Source organism: Physella acuta, unplaced genomic scaffold (assembly GCF_028476545.2).
Source record: "Physella acuta isolate Inbredline_101_S28 unplaced genomic scaffold, ASM2847654v3 ptg002101l, whole genome shotgun sequence".
In the NCBI taxonomy this organism is placed as follows: Eukaryota; Metazoa; Mollusca; class Gastropoda; family Physidae; genus Physella; species Physella acuta.
Genome location: NW_026733602.1, coordinates 43,373 through 66,951, shown reverse-complemented (window position 1 = coordinate 66,951; position 23,579 = coordinate 43,373). Strand labels below are relative to the sequence as shown.

Here is a 23,579-nt window from a genome sequence, read left to right as displayed (position 1 = left end):
AAGCCAATGGATACTAAAATGCCTACCAAGAAAATATATATTGTTACTAACAATTTACAATCGAATTTAAAAAAAAAAATTCAACTATTTAAAAACCCATTTCTGGACAAATGTACTGGAAATATAATAATGTTGGTAATTGTCTTATGTGGGTATTCATAATATGTGGCTATTTTCATAAATGGCTATTTGCCATTTGTGGTTATGAGAATTAAGTGACAGTTTGTCATATACTAGGAAATATTTCCCACTAAAACATCATGACCAATATTTCAACCCATTCAAAACAAATATAAACCTCTGCGATTCTGGAACTGAAACAGAAAACTCGTGAAAGTTTTCTAGTCCAGCACTGTAGTTTGTCTGAGATAAAACAAGAAAAGAGAAAAGTGAACAGAAACATGAAGCTACTAGTTATAAACTAATAACTAGACCAGAACAATAAAAAGCAGAGTATGTTTAATGGTGATAAAATTATAAATTAATTATATATATATATATATATATATATATATATATATATATATATATATATATATATATATATATATATATATATATATATATATATATATATATATATATATATATATATATATATATGTTGAGGTCGGAAGTTATTTCTTGTTACTGAAAATAATTGTTGTTAAAAATATTCAATTTAGGGATCATCGTTTGTAAGATTTAAAAAATAATCACTGTGTAACATAGTTCAACAATCTAATGCTGATGCCTAAGTAAACCATGATAGGATTTCAGAACTGTTCTGGTTTTATTATAATCTAACCCCACGATGTGATAGACTGAAATAGAGCCAAGTTGGGGAAACATGTTTGATGTTTTACCTTTAAGTTTATCACAGCCAACATCATTTTATCCTTTTCGTTCCGTCCTTAACATAGCGCTCTGTCAATACATTCCACGGTCTCCTGCCACTTATTTCAGTGGATCCCATTTCCTTCCCATCCTTTCTGCCTCCTCCTGCCAGTGAGTTAAAGTTCCCTTCACGAACATGACGGCCTATGGGGCAAGTGAAGTAGAGTTCACCTGTTTCTGTGACCTCGGAATATGAAGGGATGGTGTGGTCAGCAATATGCCCTGCCGCCTGTGAGTTATGTACATTTTAAAATTATGTATTATGAGAAGAGCTACGGGAGTGAGAAGTCGGACGGTAGAACTCACAAATGCTGCCCCTAAAGACTCGAGTTCGACTCACAGGCTTAAGTCCGTATGACTTAGCTGAGTCTACTTATCTTAGATGGGTACTCTACCTTCAGTGTTTCTTCCAGACTTTTTTCTACGGGGGGTGGGGGGCACTTGAAATTTTCCGGGGGGGGGGGGGCGGTAGACTTTTTTCGGGGGGGGGGGGGGGGGGCTGGAAGAAACTCTGTCTACCTTAAGGAAAGTAATTTTAAAACAAGGTGAGATGGTAGCCTTCTGCGATTAGTTTTATAACAAGAACAATAACCGAATAAAATCCACACCAGACATACAATCATTGATGTTCGAGTTATCTCCCTTACTCTCAGAAATGTAATAATGACTTGAAAAAAGATTTTTGTTTGATTATTAGAGAGTATCAATTATTGGTGATACAGTTACATATATTATATAATAATGACTGAAATGTATTTTTTGACAATGCTAAATAACATCCGTCCAGACAATAAAACAAAACCAACTCGTCTTAGCAAACATGCTGTGTTATATTTATTAACTTTAAAAATTAGATTTTATGCTTTCGGTACATTTGTTGTGAATAAAAAGTGATGTTTGTAAATTATGAATTGTTAATTTAATAAAAATACATTTATAATCAACTGATGATTTTTGTTATATGTTTTTAAAAACATTTTATCTCTTGTTTGAATACTGAATGTTTAAGATACATTTTTATAAAGCGAGTTAAAAGTGACTTAAGTTCCTAAAATTTTGTAATAATTAGCTTATAGATAAAGTAACCAGTTGCAAGTTTAATTTCTTGCCAAAAATGATCTGAAACAAGCGTTGCTGGTACGTTATTTATAGTCCACTCAGCTTCACTACAAGGGGAGTTAATCCATGATTTAACAACTGATTTGAAAAATTGAATTGAATCCGTGACCATTGCCTCCCCTTTCAAGCGCGACAAGCAGGTAACTGCGTACTGACGTGCCCCTGTCAGGCGTAAGGTGATCCATCATAAATTGGGTGATGGGGGAGGGGGGGGGGGGTCAACAAGATTAATGTTAATGTATTCAGTGATAAGGGATTTTTTAGGCTCAGGGAGGGGGGAGGGGTTTAGCAGGGGATTAGGGTCGAACTATTAAAGTGGCCTAAATCATAAACCAGTGGTTTAAATTAGTTTCATTTTGAAATGCACTTGGTTTATTGTAGGTTGATAGATAAAAAAGAAAATTAAATTTATTCTGCTAACGTATCGCAAAATAATCTCCATTAAATACTACATTTTTATAAAAAAACAGCTTTTTATTTTAAAAAAAAATGCTAAAAACTTCGTTTACATATATTGTAAAGTAATGTTTTGTTCAAACGAGTCTTTAGTTTTCTGGTATAGTTCTGACAGTACCCACATTGTCGTACACTTTAATTACAAACATTCGCAAGTTTTACAATCATTGTTCTGATAGAAGTGCTGAAAATGAAAATGATGTTTTGATTTGATACTTTCAAACTTTTTTTCAAATTCAATCTTTATTGTACGTTGTGACGGGAGTCTAATTTGTTCTTTACATTGCCAAATTTTATGTTTCAAAGAACCTAGATTTTTCCTTCAAAGATCTTAGTTTTTTTTCAGTGTGCCTCTTTTGTATCAGCAAAAAACACGAATATATTTCTCCAAAGAGCCTAACATTCTGTTATACATTTATTTCTTCTGAGATCTCACTTTTAAAGATTCTAATTTAATCCTTAAAAGATTATAGCTTTAAAGATTTTAATATATTCCTTCAAATATCCTAGCTTAAAAAAATTATACACATTCCTTCAAAGATCCAAGCTTGAAAAGTTCTAGATTACTCCCTTAAAAATGCTAGCCTCAAAAGTTCAATTTATTCAAAGATATTAGCTTCAAAGATTCTAGCTTTGAAAATTTTAATTTATTCCTTCAAAGATAGTTACAAAACTTCAAAACGGAAAGTTTAAGATTTAAGATTTTCTTCCCAACAGATTTTTCACCCGTAAAATCCAAGTGTTTCTAACAGTTCAAAGTGTAAATAACATCACCTATCAGCATCAAACTAATCAATATGTATCACGCTACCGACAATTTTAGGAAGGTTTATATACGTACATTTTAACTAAGCAATACCGATCACACCACTACATTTTTTGGACAGTTTGACTAAGCAATACCTATCATACCATTAAAGTTTGGGAAGGTGTTTAAAAATGTGTTGAAGTCTATAACGTTTAATGAAAAAAAAAATCACTTCACTGAAATGGTTGTGTGGTCGAACCGTCTGGTACACGACGTGTGATTGATGACGTCATCTTGGCCAGTTCGTCAACAGCCAGATCTGCTGACAGGGGTATCGATCACGTGATAGCCCCATCTATCGTATCGATAGGTGTATCACGTGACGTTAATTTTATCATTAATTTAGTTTTGTTGATGATTTTTTTTTGACAGTAGGGATCATGTATCTTAGTTAGAGTTAGTTTTAGATTAAAGATTAATGTTTATGGTCAGGAAATAATATGAGGCTTCATTTGAGGTCAAAGGTTACTGTTGGGGTCAAATTTAAAATTAATTATATATATATATATATATATATATATATATATATATATATATATATATATATATATATATATATATATATATATATATATATATATATATATATATATATATATATATATATATATATATATATATATCCTTTATGTTTAATTTTAGTTGGAGGGTTTGACTAGTTAAAAGATGTCGAAATATTTGTTTTGGAAGCGATTTGTTATGAACGCAGCGTATTTTCTGGTAGAAAATGCATGTGTGTATGTGTGTGTGGGGTGGGGGGGGGGGGGAAGTTGGATATGGATTTGAATAGGGCTGGTGTAGAGGAATGGTATGTTGGGTAGGGGAAAGGGAGGTAGCTAGTATGTTGGTAGAGTAGTGGAGAGGTGGAGGGGTAGGCTGGTAAGTTGGTAGATTGAAGGGTGGAGTATGGGGTAGTGGTTTGATCGAGGGGTGTTTGGTATGTTGGTGTAGGTGGGTAAAGGAGTTGGTAAGTGGGGGGGGGGGTGAATGAGTATAGTGGGTTGAGTGAGGGGTGGTTGGTATGTTGGTAGCGGGGTGGAGTGAAGGAGTATAGTGGGTTGATTGAAGTGTGGGATGGTATGTTGCTAAAGTGAGGATGCTCGAACTGTGACAGCTAATATGCAATGCATGAGCCAGACACAAAGGCAAGACCCTAGGCTAGATTTGTGTACATGTGTATGTGCTTGCATGTGTGTGTATGTGGTTAGGTGTTCATGCATGTATGTATGTATGTATGAATGTGTATAATGACACACACAAAAATGCGAACATGAACGAGAATCCCCGACGATTGATGACCCCCAGTGAAGCAGACGTCAATCCCACTCACACACATTTTATCGGCGCGGACCATCTACGTAACTCATCGAACTACGGTAAAACTGAAAAAAAAAATATCGGCTCGCATTTAATATATTTAACCCCAATTTAAATTTTTAAATAGGACTGTTGAATTAACTCAACATTTGTTTTCAAATTCTTTTCAAGATACACAGGAAAATAATAGTGAGTAATTTTAAGTTTAAAAATGTATGTTATATTCAATAGAAATTAATTAACATTAAATCACAATCCTGATACACCAAAAAATAAAAAAAGCGTGTTTACAGTAATTAATTAAGACGCAAGATGAGCCACGAAGCCACCGCCTCTCACACCCAGTATATAAAGATAAATTGATACAGACTCCATCTTTGCCAAAAGGAATCTAGTGCAGGCCAGATATAGTACAAAAAATGGACAAACATCTATGTAAACGTGAGTAGAACAGTTTCGTCAAATTTTTCCCGTTTTTATTTTGTTATGAATTTACCCCATTCTATTTAGGTTTAGACTTAGAAGTATTGTTTTAGTAAATGGAGATTTTCTTTAATAGTGATGTAATGATTAAGTCTTGATAGTGTGTTAGTTATTTTATAACATCATTGAAAATGTGATGTAAAAATAAATAGATTGTGAGGTCAAAACAGTAAATGTTCACGTTCTAACGACCCAGAATAGATTCACATCTAGGAGGACTAAAGAGTCTATAGACTTTCGGGTTAGCAGTCGTGTACTCTACCACTTGGCCACTCCGCTCCCATTTTACAACGTAATGCCGCTGATACTTTCCTCAATAATTATTTGAGGGCTGACTCGAATCAAACGTTCGGACTACATTATCCGAAAGTTGTCAGCTCTCTAGAAATATGTACTAGTAAAAATGAACACATAAATTCAGAGGAGAAAGAAGAGAAATCATCCGCAACACATCGCTAGGATGACTGTGTTTACACGCCATAATTTATTCGATAGAAAATATCAACACTGATATTTGTATGGATTGCAAGACAATCGTTGATATTTTTCTAGTTTAAAAATAGGGAATATGGCAAGGGCTCAAAACATCCATTTAAGTATAGTAGGCTTATCCTTTTGAGCCGAAAGACCCTTGTGAAGTAGAGTTTATTAGGGCGGGCACAATAATGAATTTACAAATATTGGGACGATAACACCCATATTGGACGTTTTTTTTGTTCAGGGGTTATTGTTCGGGGGGCAGGGGTATGTCCAAGGGGGTTTATGTTGGGAGGTTTATGTCCAAGGGGTTTATATGGAGGGGTTTATCTCCAGGGGGTTATGGTCGGACAACCATAAGGATGGATTTTAGTAAGAGCTGTTGTCGATACTGATCGGTCTTAGCGTTTGGGGTTTCAATCCCGAAGCTTTTAAACTAGCGCTAGTAAGATCTATCCCTCTACCATGCCGCCAATAAATTCAATACACATTAAAAAATTCTTAAATGCCTAAGAAAACAAACTTAATTGCTCTTATCTTGAAAATAAAATGAAAATACAATTATGACGCAGTGCTTTCATTAATTTTTTAAAATGTTTATTTTTAGTTCTGGCCTTGACCTTGGTCGTGGTGCTGGTCCAACTGACCAGTGGTCAGCTGATTGGCAGCCAATGCCAGCAAACCTGGCTCCGGTCTGCGACGGCCTGTGCCCAGAACTCCAGCCTGAACATCAACAACCTCAGGTACCTGGCCAGTAATGGCACGGAGGGTAACGCCCCCGTGGAGGGGCTGGCTACATTCAAGGCTCGGGCGTGTGTGTAAGTAGGGATGTCATAGTTTTATTGAAAGGGATGTCATAGTTTTGTTGTAAGGGAACATTGGTGTAAGTAGGGATGTCATGTTTTTATTTTTAATGAACACTGGTGTAAGTACGGATGTCATAGTTTTGTTGTAAGGGAACGTTGGTGTAAGTAGGAATGTCATAGTTTTGTTGTAAGGGTACATTGGTGTAAGTAGGAATGTCATAGTTTTATTGTGTGCACATTGGTATAAGTACGGATGTCATAGTTTTGTTGTAAGGGAGCATTGGTGTAAGCATGAATGTCATACTTATGTAATAAAAGCATTGGCGTAAGTAGGAATGTAATGTTTTATTGTAAGGGAACATTTGTCGGAATGGGAATGTCATACTTGTGTAATAAAAGCACTGGTGTAAGTTGGGATGTCATGTTTTATTGTAAGGGAACATTAATGTAAGTAGGAATGTCATGCTTTTATTTTAAGTGCACATTCGTCTAGGTAGGAATGTCATACTTGTTAAAAAGAACACAAATTTAGAATTGTAATATTTTACTGTAAGAGCTAACGAATTAGTAAAGTAATGTTCTACGGTTTTAAAGAGCATTAAGAATGAACTATTTTATTATAAGAGCCATGTTAAGAATGCAATATTTTTACTGTTAATGTATATTTGGAATATATTATTTTAGAGCATTCCAAGTTGGAATGTAATATTTTACTCTTTAAGCACACTGTGAACGAACCTTCTTTTCACATTATTTGAAAGTAAGTCCCATGTTTAACGAATGCACCGAGATTAGTGCGATATTAGTATATACACTGCATTGTTCCATAGTTCATAATTCAAATATATATATATATATATATATAATAGATTTGGTGTGCTTTGTATGTATGCGTGTCACAAGTGCATGTTGACATGTGTTTCAGAGTTCGACCCCGGGTGTACGCATGTAATTAAGTGCTTGTTGACATGTGTTTCAGAGTTCGACCCCAGGTGTACACATGTAATTAAGTGCATGTTGACATGTGTTTCAGAGTTCGACCCCAGGTGTACACATGTAATTAAGTGCATGTTGACATGTGTTTCAGAGTTCGACCCCAGGTGTACGCATGTAATTACTTGTATTTTAAACTGTTTCAGAGTTCGACCCCAGGTGTACGCATGTAATTACTTGTATTTTAAACTGTTTCAGAGTTCGACCCCAGGTGTACGCATGTAATTACGTGTATTTTAAACTGTTTCAGAGTTCGACCCCAGGTGTACGCATGTAATTACTTGTATTTTAACCTGTTTCAGAGTTCGACCCCAGGTGTACGCATGTAATTACTTGTATTTTAACCTGTTTCAGAGTTCGACCCCAGGTGTACGCATGTAATTACGTGTATTTTAACCTGTTTCAGAGTTCGACCCCAGGTGTACGCATGTAATTACGTGTATTTTAAACTGTTTCAGAGTTCGACCCCAGGTGTACGCATGTAATTACTTGTATTTTAAACTGTTTCAGAGTTCGACCCCAGGTGTACGCATGTAATTACGTGTATTTTAAACTGTTTCAGAGTTCGACCCCAGGTGTACGCATGTAATTACTTGTATTTTAAACTGTTTCAGAGTTCGACCCCAGGTGTACGCATGTAATTACGTGTATTTTAAACTGTTTCAGAGTTCGACCCCAGGTGTACGCATGTAATTACGTGTATTTTAAACTGTTTCAGAGTTCGACCCCAGGTGTACGCATGTAATTACGTGTATTTTAACCTGTTTCAGAGTTCGACCCCAGGTGTACGCATGTAATTACTTGTATTTTAACCTGTTTCAGAGTTCGACCCCAGGTGTACGCATGTAATTACGTGTATTTTAAACTGTTTCAGAGTTCGACCCCAGGTGTACGCATGTAATTACTTGTATTTTAACCTGTTTCAGAGTTCGACCCCAGGTGTACGCATGTAATTACTTGTATTTTAACCTGTTTCAGAGTTCGACCCCAGGTGTACGCATGTAATTACTTGTATTTTAACCTGTTTCAGAGTTCGACCCCAGGTGTACGCATGTAATTACTTGTATTTTAACCTGTTTCAGAGTTCGACCCCAGGTGTACGCATGTAATTACTTGTATTTTAACCTGTTTCAGAGTTCGACCCCAGGTGTACGCATGTAATTACTTGTATTTTAACCTGTTTCAGAGTTCGACCCCAGGTGTACGCATGTAATTACTTGTATTTTAACCTGTTTCAGAGTTCGACCCCAGGTGTACGCATGTAATTACGTGTATTTTAAACTGTTTCAGAGTTCGACCCCAGGTGTACGCATGTAATTACGTGTATTTTAAACTGTTTCAGAGTTCGACCCCAGGTGGACGTGTGTGGTCAAGCCATCACACAGCGGCTGTACAACAGCACACTGTGTGCCACACAGGTCGAGAGACAGACCATCCTGTCCCAGAGCCAGGCGCTCTTTGGTGCCTTCTATGATTCCTGTTCTTACCGTGAGTCTTTTTTTTTTACCTCGGCTTTAGTCATTTACTCGTTGATTAGTCATTTATCTGTTTAGTCATTTACTTGTAGATTAGTTTTTTTACTTGTAAATAGTCATTTACATATTGATGAGTATTTACCTGTTTAGTCATTTACTTGTTAGTCATTGAACTATTGATTAGTCATTTACCTGTTAGTTAGTCATTTGCCTGCATTATATACAACATCAATAACATAAAGTGACTAATCCCTCCTTCACAGTCTGAATCTCTTTAAATACAAATTCCTTAAGAATGTGCCCCCACACCTACACACGCTCTGCACAAGAACTTTAATGTTAATAATAATATGCACTTCTATTGTGTAAGCCTTTAACGCTTGCCTCTATGTTCTCTAAATAAGTAAATATTATTTAACCCTCTATAGTCTGGCAATCTTTTGTATTGTTTAACCCAATACAGTCTGCAAATATGTTCAATTAAGTAACTATGCTTTAACCCCCTATAGCCCACATATTTGTTCAGTTAAGTATCTCTCTGCTTTAACCCCCTATAGCCCACATATTTGTTCAGTTAAGAATCCCTCTGCTTTAACCCCCTACAGCCTGCCGATCTATTTAATTAAGTACATCGCTGCTTTAACCCCCTACAGCCTGCCGATCTATTTAATTAAGTACCTCGCTGCTTTAACCCCCTACAGCCTGCCGATCTATTTAATTAAGTATTTCTCTGCTTTAACCCCCTACAGCCTGCCGATCTATTTAATTAGGTATTTCTCTGCTTTAACCCCCTACAGCCTGCCGATCTATTTAATTAAGTACCTCTCTGCTTTAACCCCCTACAGCCTGCCGATCTATTTAATTAGGTATTTCTCTGCTTTAACCCCCTACAGCCTGCCGATCTATTTAATTAAGTACCTCTCTGCTTTAACCCCCTACAGCCTGCCAATCTATTTACGCCTCTCTATGCGTTAACCCCCTACAGTCCACAAATTTGTTCAAATAAATATCCCTCTGCTTTAACCCCCTACAGCCTGCCGGGCGACGCTAGAGAAAGACATACGTCAGTGCTACAACTACGTCAACCTCAGCCCGAGTCAGCTGTCTGATCTAGCACTGGCCAGGACCACGGCCATAGGCGAGAACGCCGACCAGGTTAACCAGTTCTGTCTGTGAGTGCTTTAGCCAGTTTGGATGTTCTTTACCATCTCTGAAGCAATATTTTTTTTTGCATTATGACTTATTTGTGTTTGAAAAAAACCCACAACAAACAAAAGTAAATATAAACTTAAAATAAATAAAAAAATTAATAAATAGACTTAATTAAATTAAAAATAGAAAAAAAATATCTAGGGCTGTTATAGGGCTGGTAAGTAGGTCACCAACCAGTACTATGGCTAAGGGAGGTTTTATTGAGCCGTAGAAATGGTTGGTGACCTACTTACCTGCCCTATATTGGCCGACATGTGCTTGCCTAGTGTGTTATCTATTTCCGCTTCCTCTCGCAGAAACCGGGACTCCCTGGCACAGTGCATCCGGCAGAAGGCGCTGGCTTGTCCTGACGCTTCTCGCGTGCTGGCGGAGATGGGAATCGAACTCGGGGCGTTTGAACTCGGCGCTGACATCCTGTGTCGAAACAAAGGAGGTAGGAAATGTTTATCCTTGAAGGAAGTGTGGTATTATAACAAAAAACTTACAGATCACATTTTCAAAAGGCTAGTTGGTGACGGTAGTTGTGAGTTGGAGGTCAAGGTAGCAACTTAGCATGCAGATAAAAAGCTAGATACCTAGAATGTCAGATGAAGTAGATTTTATCTACTTCCATGGTCACTTTTAAACAGTGTTTCTTTCAGACTTTTTTCTTCGAGGGGAGGGGCAGTTGATATTTTTAGGAGGGGGGGGGGGGGGCGAAGAGATTCCTGGAAGAAAATCTGCTGTTAACCAAATGTGGAAGGTGGGTACATGCTCATACCACATTACTTTAGACGACCCTACGCAGAAAAAAACGAGCTGAAAAAAGTTTTTTTGTTTTAAAGTCGAACAAGCTATCCCACAGATGCATATTGAAACGTTCATTAATTCAATTCAAGCCCCTGAATGTTTTAAACTGTGGCGCTTGTCTCCCTTTCACACCATTCGCCAGTCTTTACATTAATAACTTCTCACACTCCACACGCTTATGATATTCTCTAGTGTATCTTTCCGGTATCCACTGTTTCCGGAACCCGATACCGGAAGTCCGAATGTGCTTCCAGACCCTGGACAGCAACATGCAGGCCCTGATGATGGTGGCACCTCAGCCCACGGCAGACCAGATCTCTCTCATTCAGTTCTGCAAGTAAGTTCATGTTTTTAAACCACGGAGGGAAAATAGAAACTATCAAAATAGAAACAAAATAAGTTGTAGTCCTCAGTAATGTTGGTATCGAAACAAACAAGGTATGGACGTCAAAAATACAAAGTAAATGTTAAGTCCCCTTTTCGAACCTGACGGTCCATCGGGCAAGTGAAATAGAGTTCACGTGTTTCTATGACCCCGGCATAAAAAGGGATAGTGTGGTCAACACTATGCCCAGCCGTCTTTACTTTCGCTAAAGTGAATTAGGTACCCATCAGAGCTGGGTGGACTCAGGGACGATCTACTGAGGAACCCGGATTCGGACTAGAACCGTACCCCTGCCCCAAAAAACTCCCCACCCCCGAGTATACGTGTTACCTGAGAGTTAAAAAAAAGCAGACGCCCCCACCCCGGGTATACGTGTTACCTAAGAGTAAAAGGAAACATACACCCCCACCCCCCGGGGAATAGCCCTACATATTACCCAAGTGTATCACCAGATTAACGTTCACATTCCACCCCCCCACATCCCCAGCATCCGGTTAGAGCACGTGGACTGTGAGATGGGCGCGTGGGCCAGACACCAGTACCAGACTTGTGCCAGAGTCGTCACGGGGATGAGGACAGAACTGGAGTGTGAGCTCATACCTAAACAGTGTATGCAGGTGAGTTAGTGCTTGCAGGTGAGTTCGTGCATGCAGGTGAGTTAAATAGTGCATACAGGTGAGTTAAACAGTGCATGCAGGTGAGTTAAACAGTGCATGCAGGTGAGTTAGTGCATGCAGGCGAGTTAAATAGTGCATGCAGGTGAGTTAGTGTGAGTTAGTGCATGCAGGTGAGTTATTGCATGCAGGTGAGTTAGAGCATGCAGGTGAGTTAAACAGTGTATGCAGGTGAGTTAGGGCATGCAGGTGAGTAAAACAATGCATGCAGGTGAGTTTAAGGTTTTCATAGTCTTTGCCCAACCAAGAACAAAGTACAAGGCAGGAGTTGTTTGATTTTGGAGTTGTCTCTCTTAGAAGAGTTGCAGTCCCCAATTATCAAACTTCATCTGTTTGGAGGTTCGAACCTCGGGACTTTTCGGTTTATCAGCCATGAACTTTACCGACTCAACCACGCCGACCCCTTCTAATTATCAAAACCCTTTAAAAAATTATTAAATTTTAAACCTTATATTTTTGTGTTATTTTGTTCCAGGCTTTTCCCAGCCTCTACAGCAGTCTCTGCAGCAAGATGAACTTCTACTACGACGAAAGGAAACCCTACAACAGCGCACATCTTCTGCGCATGTCATGGCAGACTGCTTTATTCAGCCTCGTTTTGATTGCAAACATCAAGTTTACGAACTTGTATTGAAAAATAAGAAACAAAATCAAGAAATGTCCCCGATTACTTTAAAAATAAATAGATATTGTGTGATGTGAAACTAGACCAGTTACTTTCTGTTGAGAAAAATTGGTGGCAATTTTTTTTTTATATTAACTTTTGAGTTTCTTCCAATGCACTGGAATAATCACCGTTATATATATATATATATATATATATATATATATATATATATATATATATATATATATATATATATATATATATATATATATATACATATATATATATATATATATATATATATATATATATATATATATATATATATATATATATATATATCTACATATATACATATACACACACACACACACACACACATATATATATATATATATATATATATATATATATATATATATATATATATATATATATATATATATATATATATATATATATATATATATATATATGCATCGTGCTTTTTGATAAACAAGAAGTTGTTTTTAATATTAATCACCTTTTTTTTAAACAATTACATGTAATAATTTTTCGTACATTTTCCATTTTTGCGGATCAAAGATTTCCATTGTGTTATATAGAAGGCATATGTACTATTTCTGTATCTTCATTAAATATACTAGTTTGCTTACTCTCCATAGAATAGGGCTGGTAAGTAGCTCGCCAACCAGTTCTGTGGCTCATGCAGGTTTTATTGAGCTGTAGAACTGGTTAGCGGCCTACTTACCAGCCCTATACCCAACACCATAGGCTACATAGAACAAACCTACTTTGTAAAGCACGGATTATTTCTTATATTCCGATTTTTATTATGGGTAACGAAACATTTACTACCAACGGTAGGCTGTTGCATAAGGTTTTGTTTTAAATTTTGGAATGAATGTTTTTGTTTCTTAGGGGTCATCCATAAATGACGTCACTCTTTTTTTTGGACGATTTTTACCTCCCCCCTCCCCTCCTTCATACGTCGTCACAAAAAGCCAGACCCCCCTAAAATGACGTCACACCTCAACCTACAACCCTCTCAACATTGCAGTTGAATTTTTTAAAAACATTGATATTTTTCCAAAATCTTGCCTAAACTATTACAATTTATTAAAAAAGTTATCTAAAACGCGAAATAACGTCTAAAATTCGTTTTCTAACATTGCTTTTTTATAATGCAAAAATGTGACGTCGCAACATCTGAACCCCGCCCCCCCCCCTCCCCCTCATCACACATCCTTACAAAATTACGGACCCCCCTCCCCCCTACGAGTGTGACGTCATTTATGGATGACCCCTTAAACTTTTTGTCCTACGCTGAGATTGGTGTTTCTATTTCATTTTGTAATAAATAAAATCCAAAATGGCTGAATAAACTGCAGGTGCCAAGCGGAAACACGTGTTTATATGTTTATATTTAGTATTGGAAAAACCACGTGTCATATTGCCTTCTCAACCATCGAAATGACGAAGAAAATTGTAAACACGAGCACCGGACGAGACTTCATGGATACAAATAAACATGTTTTTATATATAAGAAATAAGCTTCTGTTGCGCTTTGTGATATAAATTTTATCGCATTGTATAAAACATATCTAATTTTTTAAAGATTGGCTGTCCGTCTGCCCGCCTGTACGTCTATCAGCCTGTCCGTCTGTCTATCCATCTGTCTATCTATTTCTCTGTCCATCTGTCTATCCATCCATCTGTCCATCTTTCTATCCATCCATCTGTCCATATGTTCCTCTGTCCATCTGTCTATCCATCCATCTGTCCATCTGTCAATTTGTCTATCTTTCTATCCATCCATATGTCCATCTGTCCATCTGACTATCTGCCCTTCGGTCCTTCTGTCCATCTGTCTATCCATCCATCTATCCATCTGTTCCTCTGTCCATCCGTCTATCCGTCCATCCATCTGTCCATCTATCCATCTTTCTATCCATCCATATGTCTATCTGTCCATCTATCTGTCCTTCGGTCCTTCTGTCCATCTGTCTATCCATCCATCTATCCACCTTTTCCTCTGTCCATCTGTCTATCCGTCTATCCATCTATCCTTGTGTCCATCTGTCTATCCATTCATCTGTCTATCTGACAATTTGTCCATCTGTCCATGTGTCCGTCAGTCCTTCTGTCCATCTGTCCGTCTGTTCATCTGTCCGTATATCCTTCTATCCTTTGATCCGTCTGTCCATCTGTCCATCTGTCTGTTAAGATTATTGCAATCAATAATTCAGTCACCTGTAAAGGCCCTGTATCTTTAAACTATCTGTGTCCAAATATTCAATTTACGTTGTCCAATTAAAACATTATGAGAACCTAGACTATAACAACAATCTACTACAAATAATCTAAATTTAACACACACATGAAGAAAATCAAACTTATTCAGTTGTACTTAAACTTTCCCTACCACTCCATTATTGACACTTTAAAGGCGGCGTATTTCTTTCAACACACCTATGGGACACAGTGAGTGAGTGACGTGCCGTCGCCTCTGGGGGGTTAAACTGTCAAACTTGATGGTCGAGCCAAGTCAAAGGTTTAATGAATACTATCATCAGGTGAAGATCTGATTAAGGCGATGAGGGAATTTAATTAGTAGAAGGAATGCGAGTTGTTTCGTTTTTAAACCGGTGATTTCAGTTCATATGTATATAGTCACCCAGCGTGTCGCATACTTTATGTGCTAGAATTAGAGATAGGGTTAGAGTATGGGTTTAGGTGTAAGGAAGGTATAGGGTTAGTTTAGGGTTTTTAGGTTTATGGCAAAGTTTACTTTGAAATTAAGACTAGTTTATAGTGTTAGGGGTAGAGTAAGAATTTTGGGTTGCAAATAGGGTTACTTTGTTGTGTAAAACATTATGCCTGAATTGATTCTTGAAGAAGAAAAACCGGTTTTAAGCATGAAATGCACTGGTATATCCAAATCAATAACAGGTGTATTTCAGAAACATTAGATGTTGCTGAAAATATATTTAATTGTTATTATTTTAAGAAAGGGTTATTAGGCATAGTTATAAAAGGATAATCAATATCGGCACAAGGAAGATATAATTGATTTTTATTGCAAATAAATATTTGTTTTTCAATAAAATTTCGATTAAAAAATTAGACTAGTGTCCTTCTATGAAATTAATTAAAATTAATAAAAAAAACCCTCTTTATACTAAATTTTCCGCTAATTGACAATCTGAAGGAGAAGCCAACATCTTTAGCCATCAGGAAGTGGCTGGTCACTAAACCAAACTAATCCTCAGCTGCAGTTGGGGTTTTTAATTAAAATTAATTCTGATGAACTTACCTGTGCTAGAAGTTTTTTTCTTTCTTCACCTGACGCGAGTAGGTCACGTAGAGGTGGAGGAGAACACACGAGGATAATCTGAGTGGTAATTAATTAATTTCTATTATTGGTAATTAATTAGTTTGTGTTAGTAGTAATTGGTTTATATGGTCAATTATTTTTGTGGTAATGTATTAATTCATTGAATTACGTTAGTGGTAACTAAATAATTTATCTGAGCGGTAATTTGTTTATATGGTTTATTATTTTGTGGTAATGTATTAATTCATTGAATTATGTTAGTGGTAAATGAATATTTTATTATCTCAGTGTTGTGGTAAATACTTTTAGCCTAAATTAAATTAAAAAAAAAAAATTGGAATTGGACTCATCAAGTTCATTGTTATGCCGTCGTGGTAACTGGATTATATTTCGTGGTAAAATATACACAACTTGAGCTATAAAAGAGTTTTAATGATAAGTATGCGCTGTTATAAATATATGAAAGAGATTTGAGTAAAAGATTTTAAAATTACTGACTTATTTAAAAGTATTAGTTTACAATAATAATTTATCGCGTGTTTTGTTGTTCCTTTTTTAAAAAATGTTGATAGCGAGTCTAAATGGATTTGTTTGATGCTTTCTTTTTGATACATTTACTAATATTGAAGCTTGTTATCATATGGACTAATTGTTCTATATCAACGTGTTTCATAATTTAATATTTGAAGCTATAATCATCAGGCCTACTCTATCTAAATTGATGTTTTATTCTAGGATTTTACCAACTGTAGGCCTAGTATAGTGATAAGTTTGGTACTCATTGACATATTTTCTAATGTAATAATCTAGGATATTATGAGATGTACTTAGTGATAATCTCTTCACAGAGTTAATCGTAATATTTTAATGTAATATTGTAGGATATTATGATCCTTGGTGTATTCCCAAGAACGTGGATATATTGTGAAGCAGGTTAAAGTTCAAAAGGTCGACCCACAATGCTTTTGATGTCTCGCTATTTACTCCAGTCAGGTAGGCCTGTTTACTTTTGGCCAATTCTAGTCGGAAAAAGATACGCCTTCATTCGCGGATGTTTTCGATGGTACTCAGTGTTTCTTCCAGACTTTTTATCGGGGGGGGGCGGGGGGCGCACTTGATATTATCGGGGGGGGGGGGGGGCGCTCAAGATTTTCCGGGGGGCGGACACTGGTAAAAGTATGGTTTCTATTTAAATTCCATTTCGTTCGGTGGGGGGTTTGGGGGGGGGGGGGGTCGAGGGGGCGGTAGACTTTCTTCGGGGGGGGGGAGGGGGGCGGAGAGATGCCTGGAAGAAACAATGATGGTACTGCGCATGCGTGTGTTTACAAACCCTAACCCTAACCTTAACCCTAACCCTAGCGCAGCTAGGTACTGCATATGCGCAGAACTATTGAGTGTCGTATTTTCTGACGAAACATCTTTTCCGCGTAGTCACCTCGTTTACCGTTTACTTTTGTAAAACATGGGACGGTCCAAAAATTAGAAATATAATTGAATTACCTCTTCCCTACCGACCAAGTTAAAAATACAACTGTAAAAAAAAACCGAAAAAAATAATCGAAATAAAGTTAACTATCGCTATGGCCTTAAGTAAAATAAAAAAATCAAACGTCTTAAAATTTTTAATTAACAGTCTTAAGCACAGTGGTGTGCGAAGTTATTCTAATTTTAGGACCAATCATGGGAAGCAGGTCAACCGAAATCTTACAAAAGTTTTTGACCCAATCCTAAAAGTGGCGAGCCCAGCTAATTTTTTCCTAACCTGAGGCATCATGTTTTAATTTCTCTACCTGAAAGCGAACGATAAGATATACTCCAGCTAAAGGTGGGCATTATTTTATTCTGTGTGAACCGATCTGAAATAAAAATATACTTATAGTTTTAACGTTTTATATTATTTCTTTTGGGAAATGAATTTTAATAATGCTGGATATAATTTTTCTAATTGTTATGTTAGAACATATGAAAAAAATGTAGTTATCTAAAATGTAGGTTTCTAAAACAGTTGTATTTAAAGAAATACACTTTTTGATTTTCTGGTCGATACGGCTTCTAATGTAAACTTCCCCTGTTGCCATGGCTACAGTATGAATCTAGGCCACGTTGCATATATCTCCTTGATAGAATCAAAATGCCTTTGTTAGAGCAGAGGAATAAATAATGGAGCAAGACTAATATGCACATTGGGACGCATTGACCAAAGTATTAATGTGTCCAAAGCTAAGAACATCACATTTTTTTGTCTATAAATACACTCGACCTAAGGGTGTTCACAGGGGACGTAACTACCATGTGGGGGTGGGATCTACAGGGGACGTAACTACCATTTGAGGTTGGCATCTATGTGATGGTGTTTGACAGAGAGGATGGGGGGAAAGTGAAGAAAATGTCAATTAACACTATTGCATTAAATAAGTTAATAATTTAACTGTTATTTTGCTTTGTCCTTATTATAAACTGTAATAAATATAGATTTGGATTCACTAAACATACCCAGTGTGAAGTAGGCATTAAAGATGTTTTCTTCTTAAAAAAATAATATTAACAATTGTTTAACAGATAGGCTAGCTGGAGTTATTTGTATATAAATAAACCGGGAGTGATCTCCCCTAAACTTTCTCGAATATTCTTATATAAAATAACAGGGGATGGGAACTCGGGCTATAGACATGATTTTTAATCCATTTTAAATACTTAAAGTTTTAAAAATAGAATAAAATCTCGTAGTCGTAGACAAATTAATTGCACACCAAGTGAACGCCAAATAAAAAAGCGCATAATAGTGCGCAATATTATTAGTACTTTTAAAATTTACATTAGTTTTTTGAGAAATCGGAAGTAGCGTAAAGTACTACTTCGAGTCAACGGAAATGACTCAAAATTTAATAGAAGGTAGAGAATTAGATCTTTTGCTTACATATGAAATTTCATATCTATCTGAAATAGTACTCAAGTTATAGTCTTTTGAAAAATTCAAAGTAGGAAAAGTACCACTTCCGGTTATCGGAAATCGCTCAAAAGTTGATACGGATCTACGATTTCGATTAAATACTTATATATGAAATTTCATCAACCTAGCTGTAACGGTACTCAAGTTATCTTGTTTACACACGGACAGACAGACAGACGCACAGACAGACACACAGACAGACACACAGACATACGGACAAGATTGCAAAATTATGTTTTTCCGTATAAGTGAGGTGTGAAACGTCGAGATTTGTAAAAATCTCTATTTTTTTTTTGCACGATTACAAGACTTTCTCTATACTTCGTATATACGAGAAAGTAAAAAAGTCTTGCCGGGACATTGAGCAAAATTGAACGGCACGAAAACCATGATGACGAGATTCAGTCACTCTTAAAAAAAAAAAAAAAAAAAAAAAAAAAAAAGCATGCGGCTCCTTTGATATCAATATGAGGCTCTCCAGCTCCATAATAATTATTTTATTTTCAAAACTCAAAAAATATACTATAAAAACAAAAACAACTTTAAAAAAATTAAAAAAAAAACCAATGAGAATATGTGGAGTAGAGCGTAAATGGACAGCTGACAGCCGCTGGGCATTAGGCCCAGCCCCACAACCTTGCTGTGACCAGAACCGCGGCAATGGCCCCATGCTTTCAACTACCGAAGTGCACATACAAATGTTATTGACTCTTTAAACTTAGGAAATTATGTAGATTGTAACTTTTGACTCTTCCGTCTCAAAAGGTTGCCGACCCCTTTCCTAGGTGGGTGTCGTCAGAGTAATCGTGAAGTTCTTGGTAACGAAATAATTGTGTATCGTAGATGAGGAAGCTTGGCGTAGTAGTTCTTTGAAAGATGTTGACTTAATTTGCTGGTATTTGTGACGGAACCTCCCACCCAAGACTTCTCCTAGGTGGGTGGCGTCAAGCTGAAAAATAGAAAATTGAAAAATTAGCAACTCGTACATTTGAAGCCACCCAATACAAGTACTGGGTGACCCATCTCGAGGGCATGTGCACTTCGAGGGATGTGTGGGCGCAACCCCACAGCGATCGTTGGCAAGATTCGCAATTGATTGCTTGATGAGTTGAGTAGTAGATTGACCTGACCGCCTCTCGACCCCGGCAGCCAGCTCTAAAAAGGGCTGACAAACCAAATGACTAAGATCCGTGTAGATCCATAACAGATACTACACTTTGATCTTAGCCAAAATGGAGTAGTTTTACAATTGGAACTGACTGTCCCTTTTATAGTAGACTAGCGTACCCGTCCCCCGCGCGTTGCCGCGGGGATAGAAGTAAGTTTGACGAAATGTATTAGAATGATTTCAGCAACACGTTACCAATCATATGTTCTAAGACGCGTGACCGTCTTTTCTAAAAGTGAGTTATTTAAATGTAAACAATGCCTGCGCTTAAATCATAAATATCGGGATACGCGTTTACATACACTACCGCATGTAAACATTTAGTGTACATTAATCACTCACCGAAATAATGTTAGAACACACTTCGGTGACCGCCCGTGTGTCAGAGACGCACAGGGGCGCTCTCAGGGCCCCCACCCCCCGATTACACTACCGCATAGGCGCGGCGTACGACACCTGGCTCCTTAAAACTAACAGGCGCCATCGTGCCAAATAGCATCCTGTTAATAATGATGCAGATTTCGTCATTCGCTAAAGCGACACAAATGAACCGGATTGTTTTCTTTAACACGTAAAAAAAGTATTTAACGTGTTTTAAATATCAGTGTGACTGATGCAATATGCTAGCGTTACTAATGGTCTATTATTAGACGCTAGATCTCAATTTCTGACTGGCTTGTCTAATAGTAGATGCTTATTGCATCATTCGCAAAGTGAGGAAACTCTACAGTAGGCTCCTCATATTCAAAAAGTTATTTTTTCATCTTTGGCAAGGTGACGAAACTGTACAGAAGGATTTCCTCGCGTCACAAAGTTATTTTTAGAAGCCTGTTGTAGTTTTACCACTGAATATAGTAGAACCCCTTTCTCGCTATGCAGGACGCTCGATTAACGGATGCTAAGTGCCAACATAGTCGCTCTAAAACTCTGGGCGCCAAACCGTGTATTGACGAAAGTTGTACCCTATATGGCGCCGCCCATAAGAAACTTTAGTTTTCTTTTTCGCAGAAATATTCTCAGGAGTATTCTCATCTACTCCCTAAAGTTTCATGGCACTCGGATAAACCGCATCCGAGTTTTATTTTTTATATACCGTGTATAGAGAAAAAAAATTGCTCCCCCGGGGGCGCCGCCCTTGCAATATTAAACAATATTTTTTGCAGAACCCCACCATTGAGTGATCTAATCATCTCCCCAAAGTTTCATGGTACACGGATGAACGGTGTGAAACGGAAATTTTATAAAACATATATAGAGAAAAATCGCAGCCTCCCGTGGCGCCGCCCTTGCGAAATTAAAAAAAGGATTTTTTTTACAGAACCCTTCCCTGAATTGTTCTTATCAACTCCCCCAAAGTCTCATGGCTATCGGATAACGGTGTCAAACCAAAATCGACTTTTATTTTTATATACCGTATATAGAGAAAAATCGCACCCTCCCGTGGCGCCGCCCTTGCGAAATTAAAAATGATTTTTTACAGAACCCTTCCCTAGAGTTTTATAATGAACTCCCCAAAGTTTCATGCCTATCGGATAAACGGTGTCACTGCAATTCACTTTTATTATTTTTATATACCGTAAATAGAAAAAAAAATCTGACCCTCCCGTGGCGCCGCCCTTGCGTAATTAATTTTTTTTTACAGAACCCTTCCCTAGAGTGGTATAATGAACTCCCTAAAGTCTCATGACTATCAGATGAACGATGCTAAACTAAAATCGACTTTCATTTTTATATACCGTATATAGAAAAAAAATCAAATCGCGCCCTGTCGGGGCGCCACCCCTGCGAATTTAAAATATTTTTTTTTTCGCAGAAACCTCCCCAGGAATATTGTCAACAACTTACTAAAGTTTCATGCCTATCGGATGAACAGTGTCACTGCAATTCACTTTTATTATTTTTATATACCGTATATAGAGAAAAATCGGACCTCCCGTGGCGCCGCCCTTGCGAAATTAAAAATGAATTTTTTACAGAACCCTTCCCTAGAGTGGTATAATGAACTCCCTAAAGTCTCATGACTATCGGATGAACGATGCTAAACTAAAATCGACTTTTGTTTTTATATACCGTATATACAAAAAAGCAAATCGCGCCCTGTCGGGGGCGCCACCCCTGCGAATTTGAAATATTTTTTTTGCAGAAACCTTCCCAAGAATATTGTCAACAACTTACTAAAGTTTCATGCCTATCGGATGAACAGTGTCACTGCAATTCACTTTTATAATTTTTGTATACCGTAAATAGAGAAAAATCGGACCCTCCCCTGGCGCCGCCCTTGCGAAATTAAAAAATATATTTTTACAGAACCCTTTCCTAGAGTGGTATAATGAACTCCCCAAAGTTTCATACCTATCGGATGAACGGTGTCACTGTAATTCACTTTTATTATTTTTATATACCGTATATAGAGAAAAATCGGACCCTCCCGTGGCGCCGCCTTTGCGAAATTAAAAATGATTTTTTACAGAACCCTTTCCTAGAGTAGTATAATGAACTCCCCAAAGTCTCATGGCTATCGGATCAACGATGCCAAACCAAAATCGACTTTTATTTTTATATACGGTATATTGAGAAAAACAAATCGCGCCCCGCCGGGGCGCCACCCCTGCGAATTTGAAATTTTTTTTTTCGCAGAAACCTCCCCAGGACTATTTTCAACAACTTCCCAAAGTTTCACGGCGATGTGATGAGAGGTGTAGTAATGCATAAAGGACACACAGACACACACACACACATACATTGCTTTTTACATATATAGATTCAAAATTTATTAATAATTCTTTAATTAAAAAAAATATATTTCTGGAATTGCTTTAAATGCATAAAAATATGTTACATATTATGTTTCTGTTTCATTTTAAAAATCTAACAAACATTTTGTTGATTTTAAATCTAAATTTAACACTTGCTCAATAGTAGAAAATAAACTTAAATTAATACGTTCCTCTGTCGAAATAAAGACATAACTTTGTATCTATTAGTGTCTTCAACCTTTTACGTCTTTTTTTTTTATTAATATAGACTTTATTTACCTCCCTTGGTTTTCAGATATTTTTTTTTGTAAGGGAGATGAAAACAAGAATTTTTTTTTTATTGCGACTATGCCATGAAAGTTTTACACAAACTGCTTATTTAAAATGTTAATTAGGTGCCTTATAAAATTCGGTTTTGTCTGCTGTTTTTCTTAGAATTATCCTGATATAAAATAATTATTGTTAGTCTGTTTCGATCATATCAGTTGAGATTGAACTAAACTGTCTATATTTTAATTTTATCATCTGCTGTTTACATGCTACTAAATCATCCTGGTCAGTTTAGTCTGTTTGGCTTTTTGTGGCAATGGGTAAGGATGGGTGGGACAGTGAAGCAGTAGCGTATCGAGGGGAGGGGGGCATATGTCCCCGGGCGCCGACCTTAGGGGGCGCCAAAATGGGTTGGAAAAATAAATTGAAAGTTTGAGGGGTGGGGTGCAAATCGAAATCTTGAGGGGGGGGGGTGCAAATCGAAATCTTGAGGGGGGGGGGGGCAAATCGAAATCTTGAGGGGGAGTGCAAATCGAAAAGTTTGTCCCCGGGCGCCGGGAAGGGTCGCTACGCCTCTGCAGTGAAGGTTGGTTAACACAATGAAAAGAAGTCTCGAATTG

At 37.1% G+C, this 23,579-nt stretch overlaps 1 protein-coding gene across 1 annotated transcript; it reads left to right on the top strand.

The window, feature by feature from the left end:
• The first annotated feature begins 4,905 nt into the window (after positions 1–4,905).
• LOC131932169 (uncharacterized) lies at positions 4,906–12,602 on the top strand. Its single transcript, XM_059289035.1, has 8 exons — positions 4,906–5,017; positions 6,144–6,354; positions 8,678–8,823; positions 9,844–9,982; positions 10,319–10,455; positions 11,004–11,148; positions 11,684–11,813; positions 12,346–12,602. Exons 1-8 carry the CDS (start codon positions 4,996–4,998, stop codon positions 12,502–12,504), a joined length of 1,089 nt encoding a protein of 362 aa, XP_059145018.1. The 5' UTR covers positions 4,906–4,995; the 3' UTR covers positions 12,505–12,602.
• The last annotated feature ends 10,977 nt before the right edge of the window (positions 12,603–23,579 follow it).